Raw genomic sequence first — 20,949 nt, forward strand, 5'->3', positions numbered from 1 at the left:
CTGGACTGCCGGGCTTAGCATAACATTCACGAGTGACGCCAAGGGAGTACCGTCGGGTATTTTAAAACTCTTCATCTATAGTCATCGTCATGGCCGTCTCCATGGTCTTCATGCTCTCCATCCTCTTCGTCTTCATGACCATCATCAACATCATTACCATCATCATCTTCATCGTCTCCTTCTTCTCCCAATCCACGCACCACCTCCTCCATCTCCACCCCCTCCCGCCAACGAATCTGCTCCTCATCATCATAAACCCCCAGCCTCCTTACCCCGTCAATCAAATCCCGCTCATCATTCAATCCCACCGCTCCGGAATGAATCAACTGCCTCTCAAGCCGACTAACCATCCCCTCACCACCCATATACCGCTCACTGGCCCCACCATCCCACAACCCATTCCTCGCACAAAACCCCAAAAAAGCCCCCCAACACTCATCCTTGCCCAACACCCGGGGACTCCCAATCACAACCAACCCTTCCCTCGCCCTCGTAACCGCAACATTAAACCTCCTAGCCTCCCCCACAACCCCCAACCCCTTGAGCCGATCCTGTTCCAGAAATCTCTCCCGAGTACGAGTAGTGCAAAGAATTAGCAACGAGCTCTCCAACCCCTGGAAAGCTTCCAAGGGGCCGATACTCACGTCCCTGAGCCCGAACTCCGGCGTCCGTGCTAATCGACGGAGAAGGTTGACTTGGGCGCGGAAGGGGGACATGATGCAGATATCCGCTTTCTCTATCAACCCCTGTTGGAGGAAGGATAAGGCGGTGGAAAGCGCGAGGCGAGCTTCAGAGACGTTATACCAGCCGCCGTTATCCTGTTCCATTTCGTCTTTTCCGCTGTGGGAGAGGAAAAGGACGGGCCATTTACGTCCCCGCCAGCCGGTCCAGGAGGTTAGGGTGGAGGTGGGTAGGGCGCAGGGGTCTAGGGTATCGGCGTAGAAGAGCGAGGAGGGTGTGGCGAGGATGGAAGGGTGGGAGCGGTAGTTCCGGATGAGGTTTGCGAAGGGGGCGCGGGGGATGGGGAGGAGGGATTTGGTGAGGCGGGGCATTATGCCGTTGTTTTGTTTTGAGCGGGTCAGGGGGTGCGCGGCGTAGGGCGTTAGGGCGAGGAGGCGTTCGAAGAGGGAGGTTTGGAGGGTGTGGGTTTTGGAGGCCGTGCGTGGGCCGAGTTGGTTGTGGTCGCCGGCCATGATTACGGAGGGGAGGTGTTGCTCCTTGGTGGGTTTGTAGTTGTAAGGTGGTGTTACTACGAGGAGGGGGATACATGCTTCGGGCTCGATGGCCTGTGCGGCTTCGTCGATGAGTAGACTGGTCCAGTGGAGTGTTTGCTGTGGTATTGAGTTCTCAGGGTGGAGCGCAGAGAGTAGACCATGTTCGAGGCTGTGCAGATCTGCATTGCTCAGTCGAGCTCTGAGTAGGATCTCCGCATCTCTGCATGTGGTGACGACGATCTTGTAACGCATAAGTTGAGGTGGTGGAGGAAGCGAGAATATGTCATCGTCAATATAGCAGAATGGCAGGATCGCTGTTGGTACTTCCGGGAAGCTTCGCGAAGGCGGGTTCAATCTTAGCAGTTGTTTTGGCTCTAGAGACTGTCTTAGCCTTCGGGTCAGTGTGTCTGCCGCAGGATCCGACGGAGCGCAGACTAGGAGATGAGCATCCTTCCTCTCGACAAGCTGTAGCGCAACTTCAACCATAGTCTTCGTCTTTCCCGTCCCAGGCGGGCCTGAAATTATGTAAGGAAGTGCACCATAATTCCTCGCCAGCGCCGTGTCCACCGCGCGGATCTGTTCGTAGTTGAGCAGCTTGTCGTGCATCGTCCAGTCGATCGTGGCCTTGTTCAGCGTCTTCTGCATGACGCCGTCCTCGGACGCAGGAAAGAGCATGCTACGTAGCCAGTCCTGATTAGGCATGGCATGATGAACATTGGCGACTGCACGATATAAAGCGCCAAGACGACCTTGCTGGACGGTGAAGCAGACATTGAACTTCATACTCTGTCGTACCAGGGTGTCGATCCTCAACACGAGTCTTTCATGGAGTCGGTCGATTGCCCAGACGACAGCGTTGTTTTGCTGCTCGACATAGTGAGGAATTGTGACTGGACCTTCGGCGTTGTATGTCAGGAGCGGCGCTTCAAGAATCTCGCCACGTAGACCAAAGTGGATCTGACGGAGCTGCACGATATCTCCAATCTCTACCTGGAGGCTCAACTCTCGTAGGCCAGGGACACGGAGCCAGTACATTGATGGTCGAGGGTCTCGCTCGGCGAGCTGTAGTGGGACATTGTAGAGTGCATGCTCGATACACTCTTGCTGAAGCGCTTGTGCTTCTGTTGATAGTGCATTTCTGAAGACGGTATGATAGTTGGTCGGGCCGAGATCCTGTATGCCTCCGACAGGCTGAATCTCTGCAATCTCAGGAGTCAATGGATCAGCTGTCAGGAAAGCGGATCCTGCGAAAGAATGAACGTATTGTTGGAAATCTATCCATCGAGCTGGTAGAGAGTGTAGTTGCTGAGCAGGCCGATCATTTATGCTTTGTAAGATTTGTGGTATGTATGTTCGAGCGTATATATCGAGCGTGGTTGCTTTGCCTGTAGCCATGTTGATGGGTGTATTCTCGTCAGTGTCGAGCAAACAGCAATAGTGGCGATATATGTCTGATGAGCATCATCATACTGGCTGCTACTTGTAGTGAGGACATCAGTTTTAGCAGGTAGGCAATGGAAGTGAGTGTATTGTCTTGAAGAGATTGTTTGATGAATGGAAAGAGATGGTAGAGCTACGAAGCCTGATGAAGCCTGATGCTGCGGCGAAGCCCAGTGCGGCCTCACGAGTATATGCGCACGTGAAGCTTCTTGTTCCGATTCATACCCATCGCATTATTCGAGAGAGCGAAGTATACAGTCCTTGGCAAGCAAAAGCAGAGGTGGTGAAGTATTAATCAATCTGGGTCAATCTAGCTTTTGTCTCGGCCAAAGTGGCTGGTCGTCTGGCGGGAATCCACCACTGGCGCAGCGTGAACAGTGCGCCGATGCCGCTTCGAGTCAGTCACAAGAGCTTCAAAAAATATTGCTTGCTCGAGCTCCAAAACGACAACAAATCCCCAAATCATCTCCTCTCCACTTACACACCCACCCACAATGGCTTCAGCACGATCCAGCAGAGCTCTCCGCCTCGCATTGAAGCAGGCAGCCACACCGCGCGTGCAGCAAAGGACCTTCGTGTCAGCTGTCCAAGCCGCGAGCAGAACCGCAGCAACCAAACCCGCCGCCGTCTCCTCCCTCGTGCAGCAGACACGTGGTGTGAAGACTGTCGACTTCGCCGGCGACAAGGAGAAGGTGTACGGTATGCTTTTCCCCCGGAACATGAATCCATCGCAATCACATCACATGACCCAATGGCAGGCTTGCTAACGAAAAGCGTGTGTGTGTGTGATATAACAGAACGCGACGACTGGCCCCGAGACAAACTCCTCGAGTACTTCAAGAACGACACCCTCGCCCTCATCGGCTACGGCTCGCAAGGTCACGGCCAGGGTTTGAACCTCCGCGACAATGGCCTGAATGTCATTATTGGTGTGCGGAAAGACGGGACGAGCTGGAAGGAAGCGGTGCAGGATGGGTGGGTGCCGGGGACCAACTTGTTCGAGGTCGAGGAGGCGATTAAGAAGGGTTCTATTGTCATGAATTTGCTCTCCGATGCCGCGCAGAAGGAGACGTGGCCGGCGATTAAGCCGTTGTTGACCAAGGGGAAGGTGAGTCAGACACAATCCTACCAAGGTGAAATGATTGAATTCGAGCAGAAGCTAACGGTGTATTGCTACGGTAGACCCTCTACTTCTCCCACGGCTTCTCCCCCGTCTTCAAAGACCAAACCGGCGTCGAACCCCCCAAGGACATCGACGTCATCCTCGTCGCGCCCAAGGGCTCGGGGCGCACAGTCCGCACCCTCTTCCGCGAAGGCCGGGGCATCAACTCCTCCTTCGCCGTCTTCAACGACGCCACGGGCAAAGCAGAAGAAAAAGCTCAAGCCCTCGGCGTCGCCATCGGCTCCGGCTACCTCTACAAAACCACCTTCGAAAAGGAAGTCTACTCGGATCTGTACGGTGAGCGTGGATGCCTGATGGGAGGCATCCACGGTATGTTCCTCGCACAATACGAGGTCCTCCGCGAAGCCGGCCATTCCCCCTCCGAAGCTTTCAACGAGACGGTAGAGGAGGCCACGCAGTCCCTCTACCCCTTGATCGGGCAGAACGGGATGGATTACATGTACGCCGCATGCTCCACCACGGCGCGTCGCGGGGCGATCGATTGGAGCGCCAAGTTCAAGGCGGCGTTGAAGCCGGTGTTTAATGAGTTGTATGATTCGGTTAAGACGGGCAAGGAGACGGCGAGGACGTTGGAGTATGCGGGGCGGAGTGATTATCGGCAGGCGTTTGAGAAGGAGATGGAGGAGATTCGGGAGATGGAGATTTGGAGGGCGGGGAAGGCGGTTAGGAGTTTGAGGCCGGAGAATCAGTAGGGTCAGGTTGGTATTGAGGTTGGTGAGGTGGGGGGGGATGAGGGGAGGTGAGGGAGAGGTGGGGGTGAGATGAGGTGAGCTGAGGTGAGGTGTGTAAGTGAGTGGGTGAGTGTGTGAGTGAGTGAGTGGCGGGGTGGGGGGGGGGCAGCATTGGGCGTCGGTCGGTGGTCCTAGTTCCACGACGGTCGGGAGGGAGCACTGGCAGCGGTGTAGAAAAGTATTGTTTGCGCTTTCCTGGTTGGCTTTCTAGATGTATAGCGTAGTAGCACCCCCTGTACGTTTGCGACTGTGGCTGGCTCGGTCCTTTTCGCCTTCTTCTTCTTCTTCTTCTTCTTACTCCTCGGTGTACATTATGGCAACCGACGTAGCAGTGGACACCGAGACTGGGCGATGCGATGTACTGTATATCGCAGCTACTTCTTGACCGAGCCCGCAGCGGTGTATCTGGACGCAGGCGGTATAGTCATAGTGCAGGCTGGGATGGGATGGGACGGGACAGTCAAGCATCTTGCCCTGCCACGCTACGGTATCATCCGTCTGGTACTCCTCTACGTGCCGGGAGACCTGAGGCCAGTCAGGTACATAGGTCACACGAAGCACAGAGTCCACGCTACCAGTAGTCATGCTGACCACTTACCGCAGTAGGTAAGGTAAGTAGATATCTGCACCGCCCTGAGCCTGTCGGTAGAGTTAGAGCAGGGGTGCGCAAATGTCGGCGTGGGCGATGGTCGTCCATTCGGCGAGCCCTTTCGCTTTGCGACCCCACTTTGGAGGGGTCTGACGCTGCTGACGATGGAGATGCTATACTTATCTATAAAGGTTGCCTTCGTGTTTACGAATGAGGAAGACATAGGAAGGAAGGATTACTGTCCGCCGCTGCTGACGCTGTCATTACTGCCCTTCTCCTTGCATTGGACTGCTGGACTGAATTGACGCCCAATCGATCGAAAGCTTGGTTTTTACTGTAGCTCGCAAGCAAGCAAGCAAGCAAGCAAGCAGCACTATCCGCCCGGTTGAGGTACTTGTACCTGCTTCCTCTCACCGGTCAAGAGCTTGGCCGTAACACACAAGAGTCGCCTTACGGTATTATTTGCTTGCCTTGGAGACGCATATAATATACCGTGCTTTGTTGGCGTCCAGCGCATATACAGTATACAGTTTGCGTATCCTCACATACCAGACTACGACATCCGCTTCAGCAGAGGAAAGAAGGAAGAGACGATATAGACCCAGGACCACCGCACACGACCTTGGCCACCCCACTTAGCAACCTGCCTCCCTCGCGATACATAATTCGCGACCATGGCAGACAACGGCATCTCCAACCGCAAAGTCTTCAAAGTCTTCAACCAAGACTTCATAGTCGACGAGCGGTACACCGTCACCAAAGAGTTGGGCCAGGGCGCCTACGGCATCGTCTGCGCCGCCACCAACAATACCACGGCCGAGGGCGTCGCCATCAAGAAAATCACCAATGTCTTCAGCAAGAAGATCCTGGCCAAGCGCGCGCTGCGAGAGATAAAACTGCTGCAGCATTTCCGGGGGCATAGGAATATCACGTGTTTGTATGATATGGATATCCCCCGGCCGGATAATTTTAATGAGACGTATTTGTATGAAGGTGAGTCACAAAACCATACTCGAGGGCGAGAGTGGATATGGAATAGATGCGGTTAGGCTAACGAGATATGACTATCCAGAACTCATGGAATGCGACCTAGCAGCCATCATCCGCTCCGGCCAACCCCTAACAGACGCCCACTTCCAATCCTTCATCTACCAGATCCTCTGCGGCCTCAAATACATCCACAGCGCCAACGTCCTGCACCGCGACCTCAAACCGGGCAACTTACTCGTCAACGCCGACTGTGAGCTGAAGATTGCCGATTTCGGCTTGGCCCGCGGCTTCAGTGTGGATCCTGAGGAGAATGCGGGTTATATGACCGAGTATGTGGCCACGAGATGGTATCGCGCGCCCGAGATTATGTTGAGTTTTCAGAGTTACACCAAGGCTAGTACGTGTCGTCCCCCCTACTCTATTCCACCGGGCACAAGAATTCTATCTAGAATGCTAACGAATATGTTCTTGTCCAGTCGACGTCTGGTCCGTCGGCTGCATCCTCGCCGAACTCCTCGGCAGCAAACCTTTCTTCAAAGGCCGCGACTACGTCGACCAACTCAACCAGATCCTCCACTACCTTGGCACCCCATCCGAATCCACCTTATCCCGCATCGGATCCCCACGAGCCCAAGAATACGTCCGCAACCTCCCTTACATGAGCAAAGTCCCCTTCCAGCAACTCTTCCCCCGCGCCAACCCGGACGCCCTGGATCTATTGGACAGGATGTTGGCGTTTGATCCTTCCCAGCGGATTGGGGTGGAGGAGGCGCTGGAACATCGGTATTTGTCTATTTGGCACGACGCGAGCGATGAGCCGGATTGTCCGATCCCGTTTGATTTCGGCTTTGAGGTCGTGGAGGAGGTTCCCGAGATGCGGGTGTTGATTTTGGATGAGGTGAGGCGCTTTCGCGCGGAGGTGAGGGCGCCGCAGGCCGTTAAGGGCTATGGGCAGCCGGTTCCTCAGCAGCAGCAGCAGGGGTCGCAGCAGGGGCAGGGAATGGGGCAGAGTCAGGTGCCGATTCCGGAGGGGTATGATAGTAGGATGTATGAGGATCCCCGGCCGCAGGAGATGTTACAGCAGGGGCAGGGGGGTGGTAGGGGTGCGGCTGCGGGTGGTGGGATGCAGGGGGTGGACTTGGAGAGGGAATTGCAGGGGGGGTTGGATGCGATGAGGTAGGGTTGGATGATGAGTGGGTGGTGCAGTAGGGGGCCGTTGTAGATAGATGTGATGGTGGAGGCGAGCGTGGAGGCAGTTTAGCGTTGGGGTTGTGGTCTGCTCGGACGAGGCGTAGAACTGCACAGAGAAGGGGGAACGATCGCTTCCGAGGGACATGAAGACGTTCGGGCGGCCGGTTTCGAGATGTGAGCGAGGCTCGGGGAATTGCGTAAGAGCGTTCGAGCGCGGGGCGATGATCCGTTTGGTTTGGTCCATTGTCTGCTTCCCTCTTTTTTTTTTCATAGAAAGGGAAAGGAGGGAATCGAAAGTCTTTCTTGAGCCCGCTCGCTTTCGCTGCATGAAAATGTTTCGTCGACGGACTCAAAGTGCTGGATCTTATTCACATCGTTGTGTAGAGCTCGATCCTATCTGTGGGCTTTTCTGGTCACCCGCGCGTGATCTGAGATGGTAGTGCGCCAGAAGTAGTGGTTGTGCGCAGCTTTGGATGTGACAGCTTACGGCCGGTCTCTGCGTGGAGTCTGCTAGTGCAGTGTTTGTTGATGGTGACTCGTCTGTCTAGTCTAGTCTAGTCTAGTCTAGTCTGGTCTGTTCCTCTGATGCCGACTGGCCTGCGTTTCTTTCATAGCCTGCTTTGCCGTCCTTCGCTCGCAGAGAGGCAAGGCACGGGATGCTTGAGTTTGTCACCTAATGCTGCCGCCGCCGCTTCTTTTGTCCGGGAACGTCGCTCGAATCGCTGGCGAATGGACTCGTGGTTACGATCGTCATGATGAGGTTTTCTATTTCCAGGGCCGTGCCATCCGGATGTGGCAGGCTGTCCTTTCCAGTAACGCTCTGAGTAGTGCTGTACAATGGTCACGGACTTGACGGCGGTCGGAGAACCCGATGCTTGGTATCTGATTGATCTACGGCCTGATCATTGTCCAGATTCCGCGATCTCGATTGTCATATGCGAATATTTGCCTCGTGCTGGTTTACATCGACGCCGAACCGCGTCTTAGAAGCCTGGAGCTAGTCGATTAGAGGTCGGATAATCAGCCGATTGTGGCAAGTAAGACTCAAGATGCCTCGATCACCGCGTCGTGCCTTCCTCGTTGAAGTTTCTCATTTCCTTGCGTCTTTGGGACCTTGTCATATGGTGGTCGTGGTAGGTCGAAAGGGTTCGAAGTGTGTCATCAGCTGGTTTGATCCGCGCCGCCGCACGTCAAGCCTTTGGGTCTGGAGATATGACAGTCACGGACCGGAAGTAAATGGATGTTCCGAGCTCGAGTATGAGCCTCGATCGCGCGAGCTCATACTATGTTGACGGTGATCCTGCTGTTGTCCGTAAGAGTTTTGCATGGATCCGGTCATGTCCATTATATGCTGGGGATGTTGCGGCTGCTGTTGTTGTTGCGGCTGCTGTTGTTGTTGCTGCTGCTGATGGTGGCCGTGAGTATCGGATACATCAAACATACTTCTGATTGGTGGCAGCCTTTGTTGCTCACCAACACTTCCGCCAGAGGATGATGCTGAAATGCGTTGCTCGAACGGTGGCCTCTGTTGTTGTATCGTCTCATAATTCATTTCGGACGGCGATTGGACATCGTTTTGTCGTACCTGCCGTAACAGGCTGGAGAGATCTTCATAGCCGCCACTTCGTATTCGTTGGAATATATCCTGGGCTTCGTGCTCGGGACGGGTTTGGAGGTAGTGCATCAGCTCGCGAGACTCTGCGCGTTCAGTCTCGAGTATCTGGTTTCTTCTTCGTAAAGCAGACCACCGGCTCTCACCCTCTTCGGCTTCGTAAGCACAGTCGGTGTGTAGTGTCAGGCATCGTGCACAGGATGGTCTGCGGGGCAAGTCAGTCGCTGAGAGTATTCATGTTCGACTAAGCCATAAAACAGTGTGTACCTCGCACCGTCGCACTGCAATATGCGTCAGCATTTGATCGTTACATATGTCGAAGTAAAGGTGAGGTTGTATCAAGCTTACTCGTGACTTTCGCTTTCGGCATGCCGAGCAGGCACTCTCGATCAATGTCCTCTTCGGCCTCGACGCCGGTGGCCGAGGGTCCTGGCCCGGTTGTCTCGAACCGCCATATCCATCGTCGGGTTTCGATGCTCGCGCCGCCAGCAACGGCGGTGGTCTGCCAGAGCCACTGGCGCCCGACATCAGTGGTAAGGGCTCGTAGGCATAGGCACAGTTCGTCTCTTAAAGTTGCAGTGGTGTTGTATAAACGTGGCAAGACAAAGAGACCACATCTTTTAAAGCTTGGGCTGTTTAACCTCGGACTCCCGTCCTCACCATGCCTTGCGAGGCGGAAGTGTTCGATCTTGCCATTCCTGACCGTGCCGAGTGCGAGTCCCTGTGGGTTCCAGCCATTAGAGTCGAGGGCGTTTAAACCAAAAAAGGAAAGGGTGCATTCATCGCCGATGGGTTGAGAACAGGCTTCGCAGAGCCGCGTTGCCATTTAGGAGGACGTGGGCAAAAGACCAGTGGACGTTTCTCTGGGCATGCCTGTCTTGACTTTGTTCGGCGCCGGAAGAATGCTTTGCATCGGGACGCAACTCATATCTTCCACGGCGGATTCGGCCATCCCCACCGTGTCCTGATCCTCAAAATGTACGTTGGGCAAGGCATCCCCAGCCATAGAAGGAGCTCATTATTCGATGGCCACATCTGCTGCGTTACGCTCCCGATCGACGGCAGTCGTTGCCAGACGAAGTACTCAAGCGTCATAATGTCCGCATAGCCTGCGGGCAAGAAATTGATCGCCGGCTACAACTCGCAAGTGGGATTGATCATCCTTTGAAACCCTCGATCTTCACGCGAATCAAAGACACGTAGCTACATCAACACCAGAAGGCTTGACGAGAAGTCTATACATATAAACTACGTAGCAGCACACTCACACACACACCACAACACGTACATTTTGAAAAGCTGCAAGCGCTTCCAAAAACAGGAAAGAAAGCATAAGAAACTCTATTACCGGCTAACAGTTAATCTTCCGCCCGCTTAAGCATTTTCTTCGAGCTCGTCAACCATCTTGACCGGATTCCAGGCCGACTTTGCTCACCTTCGCCACCAGGTAATCCCGATTCCAAACACGTTTCTGGACTCGGCACTTGTAACATCTTGTGACACCTTCCTTCCTGTTCGGCCAGATCTTGCCTAGACGCTTCAGTAGTGGATCGACTCATCTGCAAGTCGTCCGGTGAGAGCCCCGATTGCTCGCAAGCAGTCCTCCACAGTCGTACCGAACGGCCGTGCAGGCACGGTATGCAGGCTGGGCTCCACTCCGCCGGGTACACGCCGGTCATACTGTCAGTCGGTTGGCGAGGACGATGAGAGTGTTACATGATTCGAAAGAATTTGAAATGCCAGGAGACTACCAACGCGCCATCTATGAGAAAACCTGCCGAACGCTGATATCATCCAAAGCGAAAGACAAGGGTATAACAACATATGCTGGAGAGAAATCGTAATGTGTCGTTATTACAGTATGTCCAACCCGTAACCACATGTACGTCAACCGTATCCGCCACGACCACCATCGTGGCAACGTGCATGGTCGATCGATCATGCCTCAAGCTCTCTCAATCGCTCCTCAGACTATCGTCAGACGCTGTAAGCAAACACTAGTCAGCTCAGAGGGCTAGATAATCGTCTCAAGTGACGGGTCTGGAGGGTAGACATACCAATACTCTTAGCCAACGGCTTCCTCCTAATCGTCCCAGAAGTTGTACCAGCACTATCAACAACCCTAGGCTGCGGACTTCTGGCGCCCATGGGACGTGGTCCAGTGATCTTCTTTCCGCCTGCGCTACTGCGCATGGAGACGGCTTTCGCTACCTGTGGGCCAGGTTCGGGGGAGATCTGCGTTGGAGAGTCAGCTACTACAATCTCGCAGAAGTACTTCCTAGAGCTTTCGAGCACTTACACGTCCACTATCCGTCTCGAGACTATACCTCACCTCCTCGATGGGCTCAAGCAGGTGCCCAGAGCCGTAAGGCGAGGAGTAACTGTACCCACCACCTCCGCCACCACGGCTGAAACCACTGTTACTGTACGTCGGCTCCTCGCGCCAGTCGTCTTCTGGTTCGGGATCGTATCTCTTCGTCGGCGTGACGGCCGCAGCTGCCTGGGGCTGTTTCTGAGGGATCAAGGAACCCTGGGACTCCCTACCGCCGCTGCCACGCATGCTCGCGGGACTCGGCGGCTCGCCGCCCGAAGTCGCTGTACTAAAGCGGTTTCTGGCAAGTGCTGCAGTGCCTGAGGATCCCCAGGTCGCTGGGTCGAAGTCCGAGACTGTTCGTTGCGAGAGATCGCTGTTCGTGCCGGTCAGGTTATCGAAGTCTTCGGCTTTGTTCTCCAGATGGTTCTGATGGCGGCCCGTGGGCCCTTGTCGGGGCTGTGGGTGCTGGAGGAGGATGGAGTTGCGATGGGCCTGGTACTTGGGATCGTCGAATCCATATTCCTCCTGCCCTGCTTCATCCTGCTGGATTGGTGAGGCTTCGCGAGCATGCTCGTACGAGTCTTGCTGTCTCAGCGACCTCTCAGACGGGATCAGTGGTGAGGGTGTTCGTGTAAGCTTGCTCACCCCACTCTGTACGCTGCGCGTATCAGCTTGCGAGATCGGGCGCTCGTGCTCCTTGCCCAGACTCTGCATCGACCGCCTTACAGGCTCACCGCCACGTTGCCTCTCGTAGTCCTCGTGATCGTCATACTCGTCAAGTGTGCTTACTGATCTCGAAGCAGCACTCTGCGGTCTGAGTGCTCTCGCTGCAACAGGACTCTCCAGACCCGCGAGATCCGGCGCGGCAGAAGAAGTCGTAGTCTTGGACCACCTACTCGTCTTTGGTACACCAAAAATAGAAGAGCCGGCGCTCTTGTGCTTGCGATCCTTCTCCGCCTTCTCGACCGCAGCACGCTGAGGAGTGATCTCCTGCGCCTGTATCCCACCATACGTCTCAGCACCATGATAAGGAGTATCACTAGGACTCTGCCCTCGGTTCTTGAGCGCGAACTGTTGCTGATGTGATTCCTGCGTAGGTGTAAGAAGACGCTCATTGTTCTCGAATTGATTACGCAGAACGCGGTTTTCGCTGGGCGTGAGTTCGTCTTCATCCTCATCGCCTTCCATGACCGTGCTGACGCGATTGATCGAACCACGACGTCCATCGTAACCAGAGTGGAATTGCTCCTTACCAGCTCGTGGCGGGGTGTCAAAGTGACCAGAATGACTAGGCGTGCTCGAAGTATCGGCTTGACCCTCAGGCTCATAACCCGAGTCGGGTGCAGCGCGAAGCTTCTCATACGAGTCCATTGGCCCCTCAGAGAATGAAGCCGTCTGCTGGCGTGATGTAGGCAAACCACCATGCTTCAGATCCTCCACATTGTCCAAAATCTGCATGAGCATGTCCTCCACCCGCGCCAGATCGTCTGCTTTCCTCCCTCCAGTCAGACCCTTGAGTGCTCGTCGAAGAACGCCCTTCCGCTTGGCCTGAATGTCCTCCTGACTATTTCCTCTCGGCGTGCGCGGAGATCCCAGGGGCTGCGGCCGCGGACCACCGAGGACTTTGGCCACTGTGACCTCCGCATCACGATCGGTATTCGCCATGATCAGCTGGTCCTGCTCCTTGATGAACTTCCTCATCTCGTCAAAAGACGACCGCATCTCAGCTGCTGTGCGGACAAGGGACACAAGGATCTCGGTATCCACTGCATTGCGCTGAGCGTCGCGAACAGTAAGATGATCCATCAGCGCCACGATGTCCTTGGACTCGATCTTGCCTTTGCCTGTGCTGCTATCGTAGAGAGGACTAGCCATACCGTGGGAGTTGCCGCTGACGTGGCGTGCATGTTTCGCATCCAGGACTTTATTTGTGCTAGTGAAAGGGTCGTCTTCGCCTAGACTCTGGGCATCCATAGCTCGGTTGAAGTCGTTGAGGTCTTCTTTGCTGTATCGCTGCTCATCGCCAGGTCGTGGTGTCCTCGCGCCAGCTGATCGAGCATGAGCGTCAGTAACGTATCCCTCGTCGCGGAAAGCTGCAGGACTGCCAGTTGGTGTCGCCTCTCTATCGATCTCTGCTCCAGCGTGGCGGAGGTCAGGCGTCAACTCTTGGCGACCATCGTCCTCATCTTCCATGGTAGCAGACTTGTTCCTGCTAAAAGCATGGTTAGCAGCCAAAGCAGCCGCACCACCAGCAGCCGCAGCTAGCATTCCATCCTTCCGACCATGTCCACTGTGATCACTTCTCATCGACCTTTGTCCAGGACTGGCCAGGTCTCGCCTGTCTCCGGTACCAGGTGTCAGACCAGACTCATAAGGCCACTCGCTTCTGCCCGTCGGATCACCACCCAGCGGCCCCTCAACAATCGAAGGATTCGTTGACGACAGCTCGCTCTTCGTATCGTCGAAATGTCCGATCTCAGGCAGGGGATCGTCAGCAACAGGCAGACCACTAGCGCTCATCTTCGGCTGCGCTTCAATTGATCGTTCTTCACGCAGACTCTTCATAGGACTACTGCGTGGCGAGTCCTGCTCCTGTTGGCTGGTAGTGGCAGATAAGTTCCGCGCATGGCCTTTGATGGCTGCCCACCGATCCTGGCTTGGCATCGTCTCGCTGAGGGTTGATCCGTCATACATGGCTGGACTGTCCTTATCCATATCTCGTAAATGCTCCATGCGATCGGCGTACGAGCCACGGTTGCGAGTCGAACTATCATTGGATGACAGCATGTTACTGCTGAGGATCGAAGGCTCCATGAGCGAGGCCACGTTTGATTCGACGCCGGCTGGGATCAGGTAGATGGGGTTGGCACCCACACCTTTCACATTGCGTTCCGCGTCCAGGCCATCGCTGCCAGGTGCGCCGAAGCTGTCGTCTGTGTATGTTGTGTAGCGTTTGTCATCTTCCGGATACGGGTTTGTCTGGTAAGAGTCGCGATTCGTGGCATGGTCGATGGAGTCCCGATAGCGGTTGTTGAGTTGATGCTGACGCTCGTACCACTCGTCTACGCTCTCGCCATTCGTCGGAGTGCCAGGTGTACCTTCCCGTAGAAGTGCTCCAGGCGTTTCGAAAGGCGTGATAAACTCATCACCACTGACATCCTGGGAATGCTTCCGAGACTGTGCCAGTCTCTGCGTAGTAGGCGAAGACCGTGCGGACGTACGGGAAGCCTGAGTCTCGCGAAGTCGACCAGCTGAAGATCTCGATGCAGCACTCTTTGGTCGCAAGCCAGATGGTATGAGCGAATCTTCCTTCTCGAATTGATTCTTCAAGCTGGAAACACTATGCGCTGGGCTGCCAACTCCGCGGCGATTAGACAAATCACCATAGCCATCTGCATCGACTTGATGATCGTGATGATTTTCGTAGCCTTTCGCCACAGCCACACCACCAATACCAGCAGCAGTCAACGCAGCCATGCGCGCTCGGTTTGAAATGGGACTCGAGCTCTCGATAGATTGATTGGTATGTGTCATACCCAGCCCCCTTGATCCAGAGACCGGTGTTCGTGTCGGTGTACGACTCGGTGACATGACATCCGCCACCGACCCTCTGGAAACCTCGCGCACGGGAGTCATGACGTCTCCGATAGACGGTTGCTCAGTCGCTGCAGACACGATACTGTCTCGAGTCAGATCCGAGTCGTTAATGTGGCTCGCCATGGGCATGGGTGGGATTCCCTCCGTCCGACTGTATGCTTCTTCGTTGGTCTCAGCAATACTAGCTGATCGACTTCGACTACCTCGAGATTTACTGTGCTTTTTCCGGTGCTGATGGACGTCGCTCTGAGAGTCGTGGTGTTTGAGTGCTGCTGCGGTCAGGATGCCTCCAGCCATGCCAGCGGCAGCCGCGTCACGTAGCCCATGGCCGCTTTTGCTTGACTTGTGGCGCACTCGCTCCTCATCATCGTAGCCATCGCCTCGTGTTGAGCTTCGCCCAGATGATCGTCGACTACTGGATGGACGCTCGGTGTATTCTCGACTGGATATGCGATGCTTCTTTCTCTCAGAATCGCCACGGGACAAGACGACTGGATCTTCACCTTCCCTGTTCAAAATGACTTTCGGCTTGCTGGCAATATTAGGCGAGCTCGAAGATTTGCTGACACGATGCTCAAGCTCTGAACTCTCGTAGCCATCTCTAGGCATGGGTCCGCTCTTGCCTTCCGAAGAACGCAAGTTGCGATCCGTACGTTGATCTTCCTTGATCGCATTGATCTCGGGTAAAATCATGCGCTTGATCGTGTCTTCAACCATCTCCAGTAGTTTCGGGTTGTTCGTCATGCGGGAGCCCTGCGTAGTGCCAGATCGGTACGAGCGCTGACTAGGCGCAAGCTGGGACGACATTAGGCTCGACTCGGCGCCACTGATCGTCGACTCCTCCTCCACTTGATGAGACTTTGATGATCGCCGTCGCCTTTCTTTCGGGTACCCATCGACATCGTACTCCTTGCTGATACTGCGCTCATAGCCAGACTTGCTTGACTTTCGGGGCTTGCCAGCAGTGGCCCCAAGCTTCTCCATGACCTTTTGTGTAATGCGGTCGCGGCTTGTACTCCGGCTGCGTGACCGTACAGGTGCTTTGAGGTAGTCTTTCTCAGTGACTGTGTGGTCCTCGCTATGCGACAAGTCGTGACTGAGCTCGCTACCAGTCATATTGCTGATGTTGCTGCCTTCGAGCATACTGTCCGGTGGCATAGACGAGACGTTGGATTCGTTGGGCGCATACATCAACCCGCGGGTGGATCTCGTGCCAGATATGTCGCTGCCGCCGTGGTTCAGCACTTCAATTTCCACAGGAGGATGACCGGAGAGATTGCTGCCTCCAGACGATTGACTGATCTCCGTGCCTTCCAGCGGGCCAAGCCCAACTTCAGCGTTCTTGCTGCTGTTGAGTGATATGCGCCGAGTGTAGGAGGGCTTGCGATCCTTGCCTATAGCCGTGAACTGTATAGCATCATGCCCACCACTCCTGCTCGACTTCCTCGCACTGGGCGTGACCTTGACCCGGACACTCGGCCGGCTCCTAGCTTTGTCACCGGTCTTCCCGGCCTCAAAGTACTCAATCAACAAGCTCGTCTGGCTCTTCTGCCTACGATGATGACCTAGCCGCCCACCAGGCTCCCTATGTGCTGTCACCTTTTGCGTGGAGATGGTGATCGGACTGCCGTCTTCGGGGACCTCGTAGCTTGTCTTGTCCGTTCGTGTGGTCAGGTTCGTTGCGACTTCGGTTTCGGCGCCAGATGTCTCGCCCATTGACTCCGTGGGTGCGGGTAGTGGTGGTCTTTTGCTGTCCACGCCCATCTTGCCCCAAGAGCTAACTCAGGCGGTTGATGTTGTCGGCGCAATGCATAACGTTAACCAGGCGATGCAAACAAAGTATCCTGGGCGGAGTGGTGACTTGTGGTCGTGGTAGCAGTGACTGCTGTGGTGGATATGGTGCAGCTGTACCGTTGGTCGCAGTTCACCGTTTGATGGCCAGTGGAAGTATCCGTCTGTTGATCCAGATGCGATCGGGAAGTGAAAGTCGAGGTGTTGGAGGTCGGAGTCGTGCCAACGCACAACTATCGGCGTTAATCGATCTCGCTTCCGATCCAGTGAATGTGAAGAGGTAGTAGATTAGCTAAAGCGGCAGTAGCAGCATTCCACAGCACTCATACAGCTCTCCAACTTCTCTTCAACGACTGCAAGCTTTAAAAAGATGGAGACCCGAAACGAGCAGGGTTCTCGAGACACAACGATAACAAGTCTGAAGTGGTACAGTAGCTGTTTAGTCAAACCACTGCATTGAGTTAGGCTTTGGGGTAACCAAGGCGACGAACCACCAACAGCGGCACAAAACGCCAACGCTGCCACGCACTGACACTCTAAGCAATATATGTACTCGTCATAAGGCTACTACTCTATGTACAAAACTACATACTATTTACATGCGCAAGATAGCATTCTCACTACTGCATGCGACAACAGGTCTTCCCATCGGTCGGACATGGCAAACCAGCCACTCAACTCTCCTCCGCCCCAATTCAACGCGGAGTCTGCATGGGCAGCTGCAGCAGAAAACCTGCATGGACTCCTTGTACGCGCATGATGCACTGCCCGCGCGAGCACTTCCGCAGAAACCAAACGCAGGATATACAGTAACAACTGTGAACCATCTTCCCAGCCCCGTCCCACTTCTGTCAAGCCGGCACATCGAGCCGAATACTGTTTGGCCTGATATAGAGATGTGAGAGGTGGACTTCTTTGTTCCTTCTACAGCTCACCGCCCTGCACATTGGGCCTACTCGCACTTCTGGCAGATCATTGGTTGTTCAGATCTCACTCTGATGGCGAATGGCTGGACCGGCGAAGGTGCCATGGCGGCACTCGAGCCATTGCGACGAGTAAGTGTGAGACTTCAGCGGTCCTGTTTCTCCTTGTGCGCATAGGGCTGAGTGGCGACAACGGTCTGCTAATCCCATGTCGTCTCATACATATGAAGTGACAAGAACATCACGAAGAATGAGCAGTATTGATTGAGAAGTCCCACACATGCGCAATCAAGGGTATCCGCAACTTCAGACATCTCATGCAAATCTCACAATCTACTCATCCTAACCCTAACTAGAACCGCCACCACCCCCATCAACACCGCCCATCTCAGCCCAGCACCACTCCACCCCTTACTCCCCAGACCAAAAACCCACCACACCATCCCACCATTCTTCGCATTCCCCTCCCGATCAAAGTCCGGCACCAAATCCTGCATCCCCTTCATCTGCTTCAACTTCTTATCAGTGTAGGGCGGATACCTCACACTCAACATGCCCTCCATCCACCCCGGCGTCGTCGTAACACTGCGGCAATGCGTGAACGTATCGAAACTCGCTTTACCTCTATAAGCGCCACTCCCACTATCCCCTACGCCACCGAAGGCGAGGGTAGGGAGGGAAGCGTGGAAGAGGGAGTCGTTCATACTTGCGCCCCCTGAGCGGGTTTGAGAGAGGACGCGCGCGTTCTCCGCTTTTGTGCCGAAGGTGTACAGCGCCAATGGCGTCGCATGGATCTCGTTCGCGAGCCTGATCGCCTCGTCCAGATTCTCAACAGGTAAAATAGGTATCAGAGGGCCAAAGGACTCATCCACAAGCAACGAGTCTTGCGGGCTATCGACCTGGATGACTGTTGGCTCAATGAAGAGTTCCTTTTCATCCGTGTTGCCGCCGAAGAGAATATTGCCGCGCGTGTTATCTAGCATAGCTTTCACGCGCTGGAATTGTTTCGAGCTGACCATCCGGCTGTAATCTGCATTACCTTTCGCTCCCTTCGGCTGGAACTCCTGCAGAGCTTCGCCGAGGTGGTGGATGAACGCCGGCAATACCTCCTTGTCAACCATAGTGTAGTTATGCGAAATGCAGATCTGGCCTGCGTTGAAGAGTTTGGCCCAGAGAAGGCGGCGGGCTGCGAGGCGCGTGTCGGCGTTCTTGGATACGATGGCGGGATTCTTGCCACCCAGCTCAAGGGTGACAGGGGTAAGGTGCTCAGCAGCAGCCTTGGAGATGATCTTGGCCACGGCCGCGTTGCCGGTGTAGAAGATTTTGTCCCATTTCAGCTTCAATGCTGCTGTTGTCTCCGGGATCCCGCCTTGCACGACTTGGTAAGCCTCTGGGTCCAGGCTGTTCTCGATGATGTATTGCATCACCCTTGAACAATTGGTCGACACCTCTGACGGCTTGACGACAGCTGTACAGCCTGCTGCGATAGCACCAATCAGTGGTCCCAGAGTGAGATTGATAGGGAAATTCCAAGTTCCGATAATCAAGACTGCTCCGAGAGGATCCTTCCGTATCATAGGTCTCATCAGCTTATTCGTGAGAGATTGGTCCGGAGCCGATTCATCTCTCATCCATTTCTCGACATTCTTGAGCATGAAGAGGATGTCGTTTAGACACCAGCCTACTTCGGAGATGTATGTCTCGAAGGCGCTCTTGCCTAGGTCGAGTTGCAGGGCTGAGGTGAGGAGGGGCTCGGCATCTTTTATGCCCCAGTATAGCTGGCGGAGCTGTTTGACGCGGTAGGCGAGGAGTCGAGTGGTGTGGGTGTTGAATTTGTGGATGACGCGATCGTGAAGGACTGGGATCTCGGCTTCGGGCGTTGCTGTGAAGGGTGGGAGGTCGTCCTGGGTGTAGCTGTTAGTGAAGTGCTCATGGAGATGTACTTTGGGAGTGCCTTCCTTACCATATTGAGGTGAATCATTGTGCAAAGAAGAGAACTGGAAAGAGAGGAAGATACTTATCTGCAAGGCAGAGCTAACACTTTTCCTATTGCCGGTGCTTACTGATCTCACCTGGTAACAACTGTGTCGACTCGTCTACCGAAGACCATGTTGGTCTGCAGAACGGACCGAGGCTCGTATGCTGTACGAGTACAACGCCCTAGCGCCAGCCCTACCACTCTCCATCCAATTTCAACGACGTACCGCATTCATGAATGTTTTCCTCGTTGGCACCATAACGAAGAGTCAGATGGTATTGATCAACTTGCCTAGCAGCGAGACTGTGCCGTCATCGGCATATTTAACCTACGCCGTGGGTATTACAGGAAACGAGTCAGAATTGTATCAAACCGAAAGCTTAATAACATTCGATATGTTTCGCATCTTCTCCACTCTACGGCACCGGGAAGGAGACCGCGCCTGCACGACAAGCGCCAGACAGCAGACTGCACTGATGGCGCGACACTTTCGAAGGATCTGTCTGGACTCTGTATGACTTGTGCCTCGCCATTCGAAGTTGAAACCAACTACACGGACACGTACACATACAACCGACGGGTGCCATCGCTCGAGATAGTCTCTGGCCTTTGGCATTGGGACAGTCAGGTGGCAGAGCCTCTCACATCCTACCACGGTCTGTCCTGGTGACCAACAGCATCAGGATTGTGACGAAAATGTCAAGAGAGTAATCCTGGTCAATCATCCGCCCTTCGGCAGGCGCTATACTAAAAGTACCGATATACACCTTGCCATTTCACGCGACGTCTTGCCCGTTACGCTACAGCATGAAGCTGCGATGCCGAGCGCTAAAGGACTCAGATCCGCTTGCCTCTTCTTATTGCGCAATTGATGCTAGGATCTGGCATTGCAGTAGTGTCGGACGTACGCGAGCCTACAGCCGGAGTCTGTGGAGTCGCTGTATGAGAAGTGTACTGCTGTGTCGCGAGCAGCCATGGTGGTCTAGCTCCTTCGATCCCAACCTGGAAACAACCCCTGCTCTTCCCATTTACCGGGTGGAGCACATAACTACCTTTGAATATGCGTCGCACCGTTCCTTCCTGTTGCGAACGGGTCTGAAGAGCATGGCCGTCGTTTGTCCTTCATGCATGTACTTGATAAGCTCGATGCTTGCATTAACTTTCCCGTTGTCTTGCTTTTGCCCACCCTAGACTACAATACTCTTTCCCCAGCATCAGAATGCATCTCTTACTCATCGTAAGCTTGCTCATCACGACGTCGTTGGCCACAGCCCTGGTGGACTCCGGGACGTCTAATAACACAGACTCGCTTCTACAACAACTCGGGTCCTTGCCATCGTGCGCAGTAAGTACTTCTGAGAAGAACAAGAGCTGGCTGCCCGGTGGATTTGGGAGA

At 54.6% G+C, this 20,949-nt stretch overlaps 6 protein-coding genes across 6 annotated transcripts; 2 read left to right on the forward strand and 4 right to left on the reverse strand.

Annotated features, from left to right (window-relative positions):
- Positions 1 to 71: 71 nt before the first annotated feature.
- LTS14_001250 (uncharacterized protein) lies at positions 72 to 2,609 on the reverse strand (the record flags this gene model as incomplete). Its single annotated transcript, XM_064833959.1, has 1 exon — positions 72 to 2,609. One exon carries the CDS (start codon positions 2,607 to 2,609, stop codon positions 72 to 74), a length of 2,538 nt encoding a protein of 845 aa, XP_064698920.1.
- Positions 2,610 to 3,148: 539 nt separating this feature from the next.
- Positions 3,149 to 4,529, forward strand: ILV5 (Bifunctional acetohydroxyacid reductoisomerase; the record flags this gene model as incomplete). The annotated part of the gene is made up of 3 exons (XM_064833960.1): positions 3,149 to 3,353; positions 3,452 to 3,762; positions 3,837 to 4,529. 3 exons carry the CDS (start codon positions 3,149 to 3,151, stop codon positions 4,527 to 4,529), a joined length of 1,209 nt encoding a protein of 402 aa, XP_064698921.1.
- A 1,302-nt stretch (positions 4,530 to 5,831) lies between these two features.
- Positions 5,832 to 7,327, forward strand: tmk2 (mitogen activated protein kinase 2; the record flags this gene model as incomplete). The annotated part of the gene is made up of 3 exons (XM_064833961.1): positions 5,832 to 6,150; positions 6,230 to 6,544; positions 6,624 to 7,327. 3 exons carry the CDS (start codon positions 5,832 to 5,834, stop codon positions 7,325 to 7,327), a joined length of 1,338 nt encoding a protein of 445 aa, XP_064698922.1.
- A 1,230-nt stretch (positions 7,328 to 8,557) lies between these two features.
- Positions 8,558 to 9,478, reverse strand: LTS14_001253 (uncharacterized protein; the record flags this gene model as incomplete). The annotated part of the gene is made up of 2 exons (XM_064833962.1): positions 8,558 to 9,058; positions 9,299 to 9,478. The coding sequence occupies 2 exons, from the start codon at positions 9,476 to 9,478 to the stop codon at positions 8,558 to 8,560; spliced, it is 681 nt and encodes a 226-aa protein (XP_064698923.1).
- A 1,750-nt stretch (positions 9,479 to 11,228) lies between these two features.
- On the reverse strand, positions 11,229 to 16,577 carry LTS14_001254 (uncharacterized protein; the record flags this gene model as incomplete). Its single annotated transcript, XM_064833963.1, has 2 exons — positions 11,229 to 16,255; positions 16,289 to 16,577. 2 exons carry the CDS (start codon positions 16,575 to 16,577, stop codon positions 11,229 to 11,231), a joined length of 5,316 nt encoding a protein of 1,771 aa, XP_064698924.1.
- Positions 16,578 to 17,901: 1,324 nt separating this feature from the next.
- Positions 17,902 to 19,685, reverse strand: HFD1 (Hexadecenal dehydrogenase; the record flags this gene model as incomplete). The annotated part of the gene is made up of 2 exons (XM_064833964.1): positions 17,902 to 19,489; positions 19,648 to 19,685. The coding sequence occupies 2 exons, from the start codon at positions 19,683 to 19,685 to the stop codon at positions 17,902 to 17,904; spliced, it is 1,626 nt and encodes a 541-aa protein (XP_064698925.1).
- Positions 19,686 to 20,949: the final 1,264 nt, after the last annotated feature.

Source organism: Recurvomyces mirabilis (assembly GCF_035927965.1).
Source record: "Recurvomyces mirabilis strain CCFEE 5264 chromosome Unknown scaffold_2, whole genome shotgun sequence".
NCBI lineage: Eukaryota > Fungi > Ascomycota > Dothideomycetes > Mycosphaerellales > Teratosphaeriaceae > Recurvomyces > Recurvomyces mirabilis.